Source organism: Periplaneta americana, chromosome 1 (assembly GCF_040183065.1).
Source record: "Periplaneta americana isolate PAMFEO1 chromosome 1, P.americana_PAMFEO1_priV1, whole genome shotgun sequence".
Taxonomy (NCBI): domain Eukaryota; kingdom Metazoa; phylum Arthropoda; class Insecta; order Blattodea; family Blattidae; genus Periplaneta; species Periplaneta americana.
The window spans coordinates 172,907,523-172,924,507 of record NC_091117.1 but is presented as its reverse complement, the minus strand read 5'-3'; the positions used below and the strand labels follow the sequence as shown (position 1 = coordinate 172,924,507).

Genomic DNA, 16,985 nt, shown 5'->3' with positions numbered 1-16,985 from the left:
GCTTCCTTTCCAACATTGACGTCATTATCAATGTCATATTGATAGCTGTATGAAAGTACAGATGAAGCCCGGCTTCTATTAGATTCATCTCCAGATACTATTCCAGTCTCAGTGTTATCTGGATGTTTCTTCTTTAGAGTGCTAGACCTTCTTCGATTTTTGTCATAGGGCTGTAATCCTTTGTCATCATCATCATCATCGTCGTCTGATGAATCTCTTAACAAAGAAAACATTAGAGAGACATGAATAAATATCTCATATAGGTCTATCTCCATCTAAGCAATGAAAATTAAAATTACAATTCTTCGATATAGTCAAAACACAAACTTTAACATGGAGTTTTCATATGCACAACGTTTTGAAATATTTCAGTATGAAAGTTTCTCGTAACAAATCGAAAGTAATAACTACGGTTTGGATAAAGTAGCTGTATCAGGATAAGCATCCTTGGTCTGTGCGTTTTGTTTACAAACTTTAACTGCTGGGAAGAGCGCTCCCCACTTCCTAACTAAAACAGTGAATGGACAGTACAGCCCTAGTTAATCTTTATGTAGAAAAATCATTATTTTACATGTAATGATAGTGAGGTATTTGATTGTTTAATAGATGGATTTTGAATTTCTTTTTGAATTTTGACAACTCGATTAGGGTCCATCGGAATCCCAGGAGTAACTCCCATACATTTTCGAGAACTTCCATAAAATTATACCGGTACTAATTAAATTCGCGAACTCACGGACTTATGACATTAATATGTTTTGAGTATTATTGTGATTTTATATCAAATTTTTAAAAATCGATTTGCATACCAATACACATAGGTAAAGAGGACATATACACACAAGTGCGTGCACTCTGGTGAATAAGTTGTTTCTTGGAAAATATCATAATATCTGCGCCATAAAGGCGTGAGATATTTAGCGTTTACATATATATCATTAAATTTCAATGATGTGATTATATTTTATCTTTTACCTTTCAATGCTTATGTCAGACAGATCTCCATACTCTATAGGCTTCTTGCAAATAGGACATATGTTCTTGAGGTCAGCAAAGCACGCCACACAATACTGACCAATGCAGTTTGGTGTAGGACAGATTATTAATTGTTGTTTACTTCCTTTCTTCACAACTCGGCCACATAGAAGACAAGATTTCTGACTGCTCTTTCCAAGAATGATGTTAAGAAAGGGAAACCTTCAAATGCCAATAAATAAAATAAAAATCTAGTCACATTTTGCAAAATGTTACTGTACATTTGAAAGATCTGTGAAAAATTAAATTCTCAAACCATGAGAAATGCGACACGAGGGTCACAACCTAGTGCTGATAATTATATTCACAAAAATCTCTTAAATAAGGTCTAATGATTCGTAAGCAGTGTGTGCAGTTGCAGAATCCTGCTGAGAAAAAGAATCATCAAGATGTTGCTGAAATGACAAAAGATGCTAACAGAGAAGGAAATCTAGTACCAGTATGTTTCGGACATTGCTAGACACCTACAAAAAAATACAGATGGTCAAAGGCAGAAGAAATAAATGACCGAAATTACAATGATTTTAATGTATGGTGTGAAGTAGGGAAATTCCAGCCGCAGAAATGTTACAGATAAGAAACACAGAAGAAGGAGTACTACCCTCATCGAGGACAGTTCGAATGACATTGAACATTGCTTGCAAAATTCTTTTAATAATTGCTATGTCGTCTTTCACAGGAAATGAGTATATCTTACAGTTCTGTCCGAAATGCTACAAAGCTTTTTAAGTTAAAGCCTTAAACATTTACAATGGCGCAAAACTACGACGTGGTGATCCTGTAATGAGGTCTTGTTTTTGTGAGTAGGTTTTAAATGGAGTGCATGACAGCGAAATTGACCCTAATCTTCTTCTGTTTTCAGACGAGACTTGGTTTGTCAATACACGAAGATATGTGGAACAAGAAAGCAGACAGTTTCAGTGTTTCCTTGCTTTTAGTTATATGAGTAAATTACGTTTTAATTTCTTATAATTAATAATATTTTGAATTAATAGTCAGAGGACTGTCGAACCACTGATAACTCATACTCTCCATAACCTGCCCTTGGGAACTTTATGACAGATAGTGAAGTATCCGCTTTGTAGTAAAGAAGAAAATAAATAATTAATCAATTTACTCTGTATGTTTTATTTACCATAACCTACCGGTATTTGCTTCCTGATGTAGGATTTGCTCATAATATTCAGATCTAATTACTACTGAAAAATGTATTTATAATAATTGTAAAATGGCATTCAGTAATAAAGAATGATTCTATTGTAGGCAATTTTACAATATTTCATACAGTCAAAATAATACTGACCGTTCACGAAGTCGGTCCAAGAGGCTCACTTTCTCAATGGCACCTTCCTTGTCCTTCCCGAACTTTCTCCTGAGCTGTCTTCTGGCAAACTTGAGGAAACCGCCACGCGACCTTAGGATGTGATTGTAAAGCCACACTGCTCTCTGTCTAGCTCTATCTGGATAGTAGTAGCACATCACCACATGTCGCATTCTTAAGCCATATGGCTCCAATAATGCCAGCAACCAGCATAGTAACATTACAGCCACTGCCAATTTGAAGTACGACATTTTAGTACAGAGAAAGTATTTGAGTAAATTTGTTTAAATTGTAGTTAATTAAAAATATTAACAAAATTGTAGTGGTGATAGCAGCAGTGGCGGTGGCAGTGGCTTTTGTCGAGCTTGTCATTATACAGATGAATTAAATGACGTCGTCTCTGAATGCTACTCTTTATCGAACTTGTAACTGACAACTGGAAATAATCATCTGTCGACATTTAGCAATAGCATTAACTTAATCAACATTCCTACAAATTTTAAAAATAAAATCCTTCATTAGTGCTCAAAAACAACCTGTATTGTAGGTGGCATTAATTTGTGAATAAACAGTTCACTTTATGTAAAAAAGACAAAGACACAAATTGTTCATCTTTTTAATAGATCTTTATCAGACTAGATCAGATATACATTCCTTTAACACTAGAAATAAAGATAAATTAGAGTACACAAGGTGCAGATTGAGCGTGAGCTCAAATACTTGCTTTTTTAATGGCATAAATATATTTAACATGTTACCATTGGAGACGAAAAAGATACCGATAAATAGGTTTAAGTCCTGCATACATATATGGTTGCTGAACAGACCTTTCTATTAAGTGAATGAATTCATGGAGTGTGATGTAAATATTGTATTTTAGAAATGTAACTCTTTCTTTATATTTTAATGTTTCTCTTTGTATTTTAATTATTCCTTTCGTCCTTATATAAATGTGTTAACCTACAGCATACTCTGTTTATCTCTCAGTGTTTGTTTTGTTATTTCTCAGTGTTTGTTTATTTGCCTATGTATGCTTCTTTGCTTATAATTATTTATTTGTCTATATTTATTTGTGCTAAGTTTGTTTGTGCATGTGTGAGTGTATGTGTGCGTGTGTATATTATCAAACCTGACGATGTCATATCCAGGACTTGTGCACTGGTTTCTGACAAATTATTATTATTATTATTATTATTATTATTATTATTATTATTATTATTATTATTATTATTATTATTATTATTATTATTATTTATCGCAACATTCATAGTAAACCTTAAATTTTTAATGAGATATGAAAACATTGGCAACAAAATTTTTCACAAAATTGATTTTTTATTGGTTGAACTACGCATTGCAGAAATAGTTATTTATGGTACTTGTGAGGTAAGTGCATCTTTATTGCACGAGTGGAAAGATTTAAGCACGAGGTGTCAGCCAAGTGCTTAAATTACACGAGTGCAATGAAGATCACGCTCACAAGTACCATACGTAATTTTATCCATGACCATAACGAAAAATTATGTTTTATAAAAGAAAATATGTTGAAAATAAGTCCTCATGTAATCACATACCATGGCATGGATTTTAGAATCAATACGTGTACTAGGTAGGTCATGATGTAGGAGGCCATGATTAGTAAAGAATGGTATCTAAGGCGTTGGAAAAATATCAAATTATAATTAATTATATAATTTTAATATATATTTTTTCACTTTAAACGTGTATTTTCGTCTTTTTGAAGTTTCAGGGATTATTTAACACGAGTAAGTCCACTAGTTCATCAATTAATTTATATTTAGAAGTGTTCACGGGACTATTGTGATTAAAATAATTTCACATTTTACTTCTGTAAACTTAAGAGGAATATTAAAACTTAATTAATCATTATGTCTGTTTAGCTCAGTTGGCTAACGCGTGTTTTAAAATCCTATAAACCCAACTTCGCAGGTTCAAGTCTCCTCGCATCCCAAAAGGTAAATTATTACAAAATTTTAAAAAGGATGCATATTAGATATGGATGTAATGTACAAATTACGACGTAGCAGATAGAGAAAAGAGAAGGAGATTGAGTGTATGTATATTTAAGAAATGGTAATAAAGAAGTGACATCTAGTGACTAATATATTAACTTCTTGAGTAATAGTTCAATGGAAAAGTATATGCGTGTACCCGGGTACTAGGAAAATACTAATGAACTGTGAGATAAAGTTCAAACTGTGAGGTAAAGTCTTTATCTCACTAGTGAAATAAAGTAATGTTGAATAAAAGCCTACTTTACAAACGCAAAAGTATTTAGTAAAGGCATGTTTTTCGTTATGGTCATTGATAAAATATTTTATTAAAAGTATTGGTTTTATTTCATACAAAGAACCTACTGTTAAAATTAATTCACTCAAACTCCTAACATCCTGTATATATATATATTTAATTCCTAATTAATAATCTCTTTTCATACACATGCTATGGAAGATTTTTTCATTTCATACAGTGACAGAGACATACCTATCTGTATGTATCTTCCATAATCTGGTGGAATTGGGTCAGGAAGACATGGCACTGTATCAACTTCCATCTTGATACCAAGTGGTTTAAATGCCTTTGCTACACTTCGAAGAAGATCTGCCATTAACCCTTCGCCTTCTATATGGACTCCTACTGTGTTTGGAGCTGAAACATAGACCTAACCATGAATGCCAAACAAATTCATATATAAATATAATATACACACATACACACGAAACCATGAACTTCAATAACACTTACAATGGCTTATAGAGAACCCTGAGGTTTATTGCTGTCCTCACATAAGTCCGCCATGCCTTATAGAGAACCCTGAGGTTTATTGCTGTCCTCACATAAGTCCGCCATGGCTTATAGAGAACCCTGAGGTTTATTGCTGTCCTCACATAAGTCCGCCATGGCTTATAGAGAACCCTGAGGTTTATTGCTGTCCTCACATAAGTCCGCCATCAGTCCCTATTCTGAATAAAATTAATCCAGCCCCTATCATCATATCCCATCTCCCTCAAATCCATTTTAATATTATCCTCCCATCTATTTCTCGGCCTCCCCAAAGGTCTTTTTAATTTCATCACTTGCTACACTCTATTTTCTTGCATTTCTTTATGAATATTGCAAGTGTTGACTGCACAAACCCATAGTTTTAGCCACTTAAATTTGTTTCAGTCCTATATTTAAATCACTAAATGCAGCTAATTATGTCTTCAAACTGATGTGTTTTCGTGTTACACCTACCATTACAGTCGAATGTGAAAGGTGCCAGGCAGTCAGGAAGACAGTCGCAGAAATCATAAAGGCAAATTCATGCCCTTGAAACAGGTAGAGTTCTAGTGTAACACACTCCTTGCTCGGAATGCTATGCCAAGATCGATTAACGAAAATATGAACGAAAGTAGACGAAATAACGGAAAACATCTTCAAGAGGGCGATACCAAATAAAAAGTGAATAGTATTGAACATGAAAACCAAGTAAATTTAAGAAATATATATTATAATGCTCTGGCATTCCAACAATATTTCTCCAAAATTGACCATCGCTGTAATGATGGATAAAACCAGTGCTTTTTTTCTGGCCCTTTTTGCTGTACTTTTCATCATGGAATCGTTAAATGTGTTAATAATTAGGTGTTTAACATTTTTCTTTGAACTCCGCTTAGGCACTGAAGTTGTTAAAGTTAGACGAAAAGGAGATTAAAAGCGACAGAATTCCCTTGCACTGGATAGTAATCATCTCCCCAACCACAATAATGTAATTTATACAGAGTTCTACCATCTTTTGCTCCAGAAGAAAAGCATTGGATAAAACATATTGAAAATATAGGAAATTTATTGTTGCAACAGGGTTTATCGTTATATTGAGGTTTTCATTGTACAGAAGTTCGTATGTATCCTACTAAACTCCATGTCATCTTTATCATTTTCAACAGTTAAAAGATTGATCAACTCAAAATTTCAAGATATGACATCATACCATTTCCATGAAATTTCAAATAGTAAAGAAATGGGAGTATCTCAATGTACAACAAAATATAATTCCTAAGTACCGTAGATGGAAGGATAATATTAAAATGGATTTGAGGGAGGTGGAATATGATGATATAGAGACTAGATTAATCTTGCACAGGATAGGGACCGATGGCAGGCTTATGTAAGGGTGGCAATGAACCTCCGGGTTCCTTAAAAGCCATTTGTAAGTAAGTAAGTAATTAAATACTGTACCAGTATCCAAGAAAAAGTGCAATTGCATCCTTTTAATTACTCATAGGGCATGACTATTTGTCCAAAATCTTTAACAAAATTGGAATTATTTCTTCACCACATTGTCCACTGTGCAGTCTTCAGGAAGAAATGGATCAGAATCATCTTCAGCAATATCCAGTCCTTTCCTCTAAACCCACTGTGTGAGAAATATTGGACAGCAAGAGAATTAATGGCTTTATTGCCAAGAACTCAGCATAGTTAACAACAACAACAACAACACAGCTGCTCTAGATGCTGAGTTATTACTGTGAGAGGCCAAGTGGCACGACTAATTTTGTACTCAGACCCATAGCAATAAGAGGTGCGTCATTGGGTGTGGCCACACTTTGATCCATGGCTTAACTACTAACAACATTAGGATTCGACTTTGGCTCATAGTCTTGGTACAGTAAGCATTTGAAATTCTGTTATTTTTCGTTTCCTCACAGATCCTGAAATGGGTGCTCATACTTGGTAAATATTCTAGGTGAAAAAATGTGTACCGGTATATGTTGGGGTAATTATTTATCATTATCTTTAACGCTGTTGATTGCTTCTAAATAGGCCAAAAGATACGTATTTTATTTTTATTTTTAATGTAATGACAACTAGTGATAATAATGATTGATCATGTAGAACTATTTAAAAAACTGCAAATAATGTCCATGGCTTGTCAATATGTTTTTCATTAATAATCTTCCTCGTATGTAATCGTGAAAACTTTGTAACTAATTCTACAGTTCATAGCATAAATACGCGTCAAAAAATAACTTTCATACTGCATTGGCAAGTCTATTGTGCTATCAAAAAGGAGTGCGTTATATGGCAGTAAAAATTTTTAATAGCCTCCCTATCGATATAAAAATGAAACTCAAAACATAAGATTATTTAGGGCCAAATTAAAGAAGTACCTAATTTCTCACGCCTTCTACTTTGTAGATGAATTCATGACATTCAACAATGCGTCATGAAATTGATACTAAGATTTTGTGTTGTACTAGTGGACTATATTGTGAACCTCTTCTGTATATATTTCAACTAGACTGTGACTATAAATTAAGACTTTATAATAGTATTAAGTATTCTAGCTGTGAAGCAATGTACGAATACCATGGAATGTTAATAAATACAATACAATACAGTACCGGTACAATACAATACAATATAACTGCTACTACATTGCAGGCCACATGATGTGATGAAAGCCAGTTGTGCAACTGCAAGTAGGCCTAGTTAAATATGCTGCTTAGCAGTATTAAATTGGGTACACTGTACATTTCAGAGTAAAAATATGTCCTTAATGGAAATGAAACAGAATGAATACCTTGTTTACTTTACACTGTCAGGAAGTTATAAGCTTAAAGTGATTTATTTTCTTTTATTTACTCAAGCACAAACTCTATAGAACTGCAAAAGTACGCGTCAAAATGTAAAGAACATTTGAATTATTTGTTACACGTTTGAATAATACGAGTATATACATACCAGTACACTAAGTTTCCTTAATTTTGTTAGCTTTTAATTTTAAAATACATACTGTATTTTAGTACCCCACTGTTTATATAAAGCTATGTATCTATAACACAATCGTATCACCCATAGCGAAATGCAGGCCATCAGCATAGTCTTGGGTTAACAATTTGTGATAAGAGAACTTGTGATGTGAGATTGTGTTCAGGCATGGGCTGGAATCCCATTTGGACTGATTACCCGGTTGAGGCTTTTTCTTTGTTTTTCCTACCAGTAGTAATCTCACAGCAAATCCTTAACTCACTTCTCTAATTACGGTAATTTACATTTTAATACAAAAACGTACACAGAAAACAATGGTACCAGTAAGTTAAGAAGCTGCGGGCTCAGAATGACAAGGTTCCATCTGACATTTTTAACAAAAATGATATTTTTGTTGCATTGAATTCTACTACTTCACAGCTATCTACCATATAAATTATATGTTGATTTCCCAATTATTGTTCGTGATAAAGTTAGTTTGAAAAAGTTCTTATCTGCATTTATTTTATTAACAACCAAACTTTTAAAATGCTCTCCTGTAAAATTTACTAAACACTAGATAGAACTTTGTCATTCTGAACCCTCGAAGCCACAACAAAGATACGGTACCTTAACTACACATTCGTGAGTTAGTTATTTTGTAATTCTAAAGAGAAAGTATTTTAATGTGTCAACTTGCTTATTCATCAAGCAATTAAAATTCTCAATATTAATATTCTGATTATGCAGTGTAGAGAAGAGAATGAAGCCTTCATATAAATATACGGTATGAACTTACCTTCTACTGTTGTCTGTACACTGCCATGTTGTCGAATAAGCGATAGAAGCCAATAAAGGCAGTAATCAGTCAGCATATGAATGCAGAGTTTGAATGTTGTAATTCCCAGAAACACTGCAGACTTGGCCAATTGAACCTTCTCCGCTTTTGCAAGACGAAAAGACTTCGCCTAAATGTTGAAAATACATTGTAAAATGAAGTGACTTTGCCTGAATTGTAATATGGGTCATTCCTTATTAAATTAGCAAACGAGGTGTAGCAACTAAATTTTATATTTAATTCAAAATTGGTATACATAATATGAATTCACTACCGGTACCTACGTAGGTTAATAACATTTTTCATTATAAAATGTGCTGATGTTTAGGAATGGGATACTTTCTGTAAAGAGAAGTGTCTGCTAAACATTCAGATAAAGTAACGTATTTCAAATTTAATTAAATTATCTCTATGAAAAACTGGCCTGTAGATCTTGTATACATGCATTCAACTACTGAAATAGTTAAATTCATCGTGATTTGTAAATGTAAGATACTAGTACAGGTATTTGGAGATTGGTTAATTAATATCTGTTATTTCGAATAAAAAATCTTTCATGTTCATAATAATGCTAACAAAGCAAAAGTTACTGAAAGTTGGCAGAGTTATTAAAAGGTTTATTTCTGCAGCAATTTCCAACTGTTTGCAACCGTCATCAGCATGTGCATATCAACTTTAGTATACTAGTAATGTAATTCGTAAATAAAAAAAAAAAAAATTCAGACCCTTTTCTCGCTTCAAAGTTCATATAATCACACTTTAGCGAAATTATTTTCAGACAGATTAGTGTAACAGTGACATTTCAAAAGGAATGAAACTTGTTACTTTCACATAAGCTGGTACATGAGCAATAAAATATATTTTATTCGATCTGAAAAATTAAATATCTTAGTCTGGAAATATTTCGTGATTCATTGATGAAAAAAGTCTGTTATTTCTGGATGAAATCTCAAACAATTCGGCCAAAACCACGAGCAAAAAACAGACAAACATTTAACACTATCAAATGTGAACATTTAAGCTGTAGGAAGTCTTTTTTATCTAGAAAATATTCATTTTCGCATTTATATCTGGAATGTTTTAAAAATGTTAAGATATAATTGAATTAACTAAAATACTGAAATTCTATGTTGGACAAAAGATGCAAGGTCAAGTATAAAAAAATATTTTGAGATTTCTTCTGGAACAATTACTGATTTTACTTCTACTTCAGACCATCTGTAATAACAATCAAGCAGAGATGGTCATTAAGACTTTTTTTTTCCTCCACACAAGCAATTTCTGCATTATTTCTGTCTCTAAATCATAAAACAATGCTGTAAATAGCACTACCATTTAGGCACTTTGGCAGTGTTTGCTTTCATATAGTTTGCATAACTGTCGCTTCTTAAAATTTTCTTGTAGGCTGTACCTACCATTGTTTTTAAACGTTTTCTAAATTAGCAAAAACCATACATTTTAAAGAAAAATATCTGCAGAAATAAACATAAGAAAATAACTATTCTTTATTTTGCTTCATTATTTTATATCCCCTCTGCGATTTTTCAAATAGGCTAATGTTATCCCGTAAAGATATAAAATTTTCTTCATTATATGAGACTCATTCAGAAAATAATATTTATGCAGCTGGCGAAACCAGGACTGTTTATACATAGTTTCTTTCTCCACTCAAGGACAAAATGACCCAATAATAATTGAAGACCTCTTTTGAATAACGGTGTAACCAACAAATCTATAATACACATTTCAGGATAAAAGAAAATAATTTCATGGGCATATTTCGTTGGGCCTATTTTTACTAGCAGAATAATATTTGATTAATCAAAGATACAAGTTTATTCAGCTATTAGATGCATTCATTTATTGTTATAAATGACTGTTTCAAAATTACTTTGTCCACTGAAGTCACATTTTTCATTTATTTGATGTTACACCCTTTTGCGAGGGAGGTCTTCAATTCTGTTTGTTTTTGATCGCACTGGAGGTTACTACGAGTTGATACGTCATGTTTAAATTAATGAGTCTACACCTTTTGTGAAATATGGTCCGTAATGATGTTTTCGAATTTAAGGAGTTAGATACAGCTTACAGCAGTAAAATTTTGGAAATATTCAACCTTTTTTTCCTCCATTACTGTATCTGCTATATGAAAAAAATATTTTTACGATTAAAAAAAATTATTTACATTTTTTTTTAATTCAGTTCATTGTGCAATGATAAAGCGTTTCCCACATAACTCAAAAACGATCCAACATTCTGTTATTAAAATTTTTGTGTATATTTATGCATGTAATATCTTCCATTATGATGCAAGATCACTTTTCTACCATTGATAAATTGTGTGATAAAAAATAAATTCTTTTAAAAAATGGTCAAATATCAGTATTTTCTTCTAACACAAAATAAAAAAAAATATATTATTTATTAAGGAATGTAGTTGAAAGAGCATGGTATTGTAAACATGAGTTTCAGCAATAAAATAAAAGAGAGAAAATATGAAAAAGTTAACAAGTTTATGAGTTATGAGGGAAACGCTTCATCACTGCACAGTAAACTGTCACCATTTTGAATTTTGAAAAAAAAAATATAAATAATTTTTTTAAATCGTAAAAATATATTTTTTTAATGTAGCAGAAGAACAGTGTTTTACACATACCAATTTTAATTATTGTACAAGATACAGTAATGGAGGGAAAAAATGTTGAATATTTCCAAAAAATTTTACTGCTGTAAGCTTACCTAACCTCTTAATAAGTATTATCTACATAAATGAAATTCACACTCAAATTTTGTTAGGTTTATGGATAGAATGTGATGAATTAAAGTATGGTGAGAAAATGGATTAGAATGTTTAATAAAGAAAGAAAGAACGTTCATGAAAGAGGGAGTAATGATCACCCATCTCTGATCGATTTACTGTAGAAAGTTTATGACTAAAATTTCTTTGGATACACGATTAACGATTATTTATAAATTTCATTATTTTGTTGTGTGACATTTTAACTGAATACGTGCACGTCAAAATTCTGTATGTTGAAATGGCTGCTCAAAATGCTGCAATATGTCCACAAAATAAAATATATGGGATAAAGAAAATACAAGTAAAATCTTTGTGCAAGAATAATCATGTGCGCCGTTTTCTGGGGATGTCAGAAAATTTTCTTGGTAGCTTTCATCCCACAAAGCACGACAATCAGTGCATTCTGAAAAAAGTTACGACGTGCGATAGAAAAAAAGGAATAGCCAAGTGAGTTCCGGCTAATGTATTGTTGCATGACATCACACCACAGGAATTTCTCGATATCACAGTCATCTGCTCTACAACTTGGAATTTGTGTAGAACAATTTCCATTATTTCTGCACCTCAAGAAAAATCATAGTCAGAGGTTGAACAGTGATCATCAGGTGAATAAGAGCATCAACAATTCGTTCATGTCACAGGTGGTCGATTTCTGTGCAGAGAATACCTTCAAATTACTGGTCAGTTTTCATTATCGTGATATTTAACTGTTCATCTACCTATAATAGTATACCAAGGTACAAGATAGCCATAACATTCAAGGGAAAATAAATTAAAATATTTTTCTAGTAGATGTTCTGAAGTGACTAAATCTAATGACTAGGGACCGGATTTTAAAGGGAATCCCTTTTTTTTTTATTTCAACACGAAACATGAAATAATTAATTATGATGTTCAAAAAATTATCTTCCACCGATCAAATTATGTGGTTTTGACTTAACTTTTTTTCCCTTTTGCAGTCTATATTCCCTTTTTCTCCCCTTTTTAAAAACATCTCTTATTTTGGTCCTTTTTTGACAGAATATCGCAAACATTTAGATAATTTTCCTATATTTTTTCCGATAGGCCTACAACTTCCTGAGCAAGCGAAAATAAAAATATCGTTCTTCTTCTGATTCCACACATTGAAAAACTAATAAGTGTGCTGATATAAAGTTCAGGATAAAAATAAAATTTTCACCTCTGGTTTCAGTTGATAATGAGAGATCATTTTCTGTTTATAAAGACATGGTGCATTCAAAGAGACAGAATCATATTGAAACATGTTAAAATGTTGAATGTGATCAAATACAACACTTTCCTTATATTGTGAAGCGATAAATATAAGCTTATGTGTGCTATGTGTATCCATGAATGTGCTGAAGTGTATTTTCAATTAAAATAGCACCCTCTTGAGAGAGTAATATAGTCCTTTTTGAAGTCCTTTTTTGACCATATGAAATACAACACTTTCCTTATGTTATGAAGAGATAAATGTAAGATTGTGTGTGCCATGTATATCCATGAATGTGCTGAAGTGTGTTTTGGGGAGTAATATAGTCCTTTTTCAAGTCCTTCTTCTTTTTGGCTATAACTTTCCCTTTTTTTGTCCTTTTTTTTATGAAAAATTTTCCCTTTAAAATCCGGTTTCTACTAATGACATCAATCTTTTATTCTTTTTTTAAACTAAAATCCAAATATTTTGGATGATTATAACTTACTATGATGTACTGGCTCTTTTCTCTTCTGTTGAGTGGTATAACTGTTTCTAGATCATTTTTAGCACGTTGAAGGTCTATATCACGGAAATCCTTAGTAATGAATCGATTGTCAAATCTATCATTTTTCATAAACTTGAGTCGATACTGGATCACCCTGAAACATAGTTTCGTTCATAACATCTTGTAGATTTTTGAATTGATCACCTAATTGTATTCAGTACGGTACTGGTATTCAGTATTTTTATGAATGCAGAAACTAGAATGTCGCTTCACATTCATAATAGTTTTCAGAGAACTGAGGTGTCCACGATTGTTGGTTTGTGGAATGTTTTTCTTACCCATTACATCAACATTTCGGCATTTCGTGATGCTTTCATCTTCATACAGATGTGGATAACTAAAATGCATTACATGTATTTCAATCACTACTTAAAACATCTTAGGAAAGGAAACCATTCATTATAATATAAGAGGTCACACAAACTATTATAGAGAGAGCATAAACAAAGCAGCAGCAGAAAACAGCTCTTAGATCATAGGAGTAATATTTTATAACAAATTACCTAAATATTTAAAGAATGTACAGTATAATACTTTTAATCTGAAACTCAAAAAATACTTACTAGAAAAATGTCTATATTGACTACCACAGTTATTGCATTGAGTTTACTTTGTTTCATATTACTATTATGTTCTGGAGTTGTGTATTTTTTTATATTGTATTAATCATTTGAAATGCGTGTTATTATTCGGTTGAGAAGCTTGTCATCTAGTCTGCTGTCAAAAAATCTGAAAGTTAGAATTTATAAAACAGTTATATTACCGGTTGTTCTGTATGGTTGCGAAACCTGGACTTTCACTTTGAGAGAGGAACAGAGATTAAGGGTGTTTGAGAATAAGATTCATAGGAAAATATCTGAGGCTAAGAGGGATGACAATACAAGAGAATGGAGAAAGTTACACACTGCAGAACTGCACGCATTGTATTCTTCACCTGACATAATTAGGAACATTAAATCCAGACGTTTGAGATGGGCAGGGCATGTAGCACGTATGGGCGAATCCAAAAATGTATATAGAGTATTATTTGGGGGACTGAAGGGAAAAAGACCTTTGGGGAGGCCGAGACGTAGATGGGAGGATAATATTAAAATGAATTTGAGGGAAGTGGGATATGATGATAGAGAGTGGATTAATCTTGCACAGGATAGGGACCAATGACATTTATGTGAGGGCGGCAATGAACCTGCGGGTTCCTTAAAAGCCATTTGTAAGTAAGTAAGTAGTAGACCTACTCTTGCAAATACAAATATTAAGCATTGTCAGTGCAGCTTAATATCAATTAAAATTACCGGTACTTCTCTAATACTAAATACTTACAATTAAATACCAGTACACTTCTTAAAAATATGCTTATACTACAGAGTAATTGATACAATATTTATAAACATAAATACAACTCAGTAAAATTAACACAATGTTAGAAATATGTATATTATACTAGGCTATAAGCAATAAGGAATTATTATTATTATTATTATTATTATTATTATTATTATTATTATTATTATTATTTCTATTTTATTATTATTATTATTATTATTATTATTATTATTATTATTATTATTATTATTATTATTATTGATACAGATAGAAGATTTCTGTACTATATTCCTTCTAAACTTAATCACTTGGCTACCTACAGAACATTGTCATGCTATCAGATTCTAAAGCAGCTGTTCAAGCAATAGCTTTTACTGCTTATTCCAAAATGAGGGAAGGGAGGAAGGGAAATACAATGCATGATATAACAATTTCAGAACTTAAGGTAAAATTATGGCTTATAGTGGACTCCGGCTTATTGTTGAATAAGAAGAAACGAAAAGGCTGTTGCACTGGCTAAGAGGGGATTTAAAATCATACAAGAACAGAAATTATCATATAAATCTATCAAGGGAATAATAAAAGAAAACTACTGGTAACCGCAACTTCAATTTTCAACTGCTAGCAGAAGAAAATATCTAGGTGGATAAAATTTTTTAAGGAATCTAACTTAATTTTGGAATTATCTCTATAATCCGCTGTTATCAAATTTAGACTTATAACTGGTCATGACTGCTTGACATAAAATTTGCACTTTTAATTTACCAAATAGTCTACTGTGCAGTACCAAAGAGGAAATGACCGTGGAGTATTAGGTAGCGTAAGGTATTTGATAAATTCTAAAGAAATAAATTATATGACGATATCACTTTTAAATATTGGGAAACGAGAAAGAAAATGGCTATTGTTAAATTCAGAGCATTACGTACATAAGTACATAGAATACAGTATTATTATTATTATTATTATTATTATTATTATTATTATTATTATTATTATTATTATTATTATTATTATTACAACTTACTGTATAACATACCTACACTAGTAAATAATTAAAGTGTTACTACTTAGATGTAGGCTAATTTATGTTATACATTTTTCAATACCTACTTGAAAATCATTGTTAGGAATAGAAGACTAAAGGCAAAACCCATCCAATCAAAGATAGTGAGAAACTTTTCTGTACGTTGACGTATTTCAGCCACCAATGACGCTGCAATCTCTCTCATTGAGATTGATTGTTGTGTTTCAAAATGAAAAGAATGTTTAAAATCCACTGAGACGTAGAAAATGTTTCGAATATGATCCACAAACGATTTTACTTCTGAAAAGTAAAGAATATAAATGAAAACCCAGTTAGGATTTGGATAGCATACCGATATTGCTTCCTGAGAACATTAGCCGGCAAAAATGTAATATAGCGAACGCCAGTAGGGGAAGTTATCCCCACCCACATGAAATGTGCATTCGACTCAACACTAGCCTATCACGTAGAGTGTGTGGTGAGCTTGTAGGGGAAAAGTGGAAAGGGGTCATGGGCGGAGCTTAGCGTTCGCCGTATTACGTTTTTACCCATTAGCTTACTATGTTTTATCATATGTAGGCTAATCATCAGAGAAATACTGATATTAGATAGGTACTATAAACTTTGTCTTTTGTATAGTAAATTAAAGTGAAAATACCATTTATCTATGATTAGTATCTAAACTAGTATTTCTTTCACCATCCTTAGCAACCTAAAGATAACAGTGAATAAAATATTTTACATCACTCACTTCATGACAACCAACACATTAGCTACAAATAGCAAAAGCCTACAATTTGAAATTAAATTTAGATACCAGTAATGGATAAAATAATGCATAGCATACGAGAGTAAAAAGAGATTTTATGCACTAGTGGAAATTATCATCCTCAACTTTGCCTTGGTTGCTAAACTTCCCACTCAATGATAAAATCTAATTTGACTCTCTTATGCTATAAATTACTATTATACACACTGGAAATGTACTGTAAATTGGCCATAAAACAAAATAAATATCCTAAATAAATAAATCATAAGATCATCCATGTTTCTGATTTCAAATAACAGAAAGTAGGCTGCTTATGAAATTGAGAAAAAAATAATAGGTACACTTTTAAAAATATGTT

The 16,985-nt window shown here is 32.0% G+C and overlaps 1 protein-coding gene across 1 annotated transcript in view; it reads right to left on the bottom strand.

Annotated features, from left to right (window-relative positions):
- Positions 1 to 899: 899 nt before the first annotated feature.
- Positions 900 to 16,985, bottom strand: part of LOC138694645 (DC-STAMP domain-containing protein 2-like) — a 30,433-nt gene continuing 14,347 nt past the window's right edge. Inside the window, exons 7-12 of the mRNA XM_069818624.1 lie at positions 15,945 to 16,158; positions 13,449 to 13,602; positions 8,910 to 9,078; positions 4,862 to 5,026; positions 2,339 to 2,585; positions 900 to 1,197 (exon numbers count right to left, since the gene is read on the bottom strand). Of these exons, the coding sequence (XP_069674725.1) occupies positions 972 to 1,197; positions 2,339 to 2,585; positions 4,862 to 5,026; positions 8,910 to 9,078; positions 13,449 to 13,602; positions 15,945 to 16,158 (1,175 nt within the window). The 3' untranslated portion in view covers positions 900 to 971. The remainder of the gene's footprint in view (positions 1,198 to 2,338; positions 2,586 to 4,861; positions 5,027 to 8,909; positions 9,079 to 13,448; positions 13,603 to 15,944; positions 16,159 to 16,985) is intronic.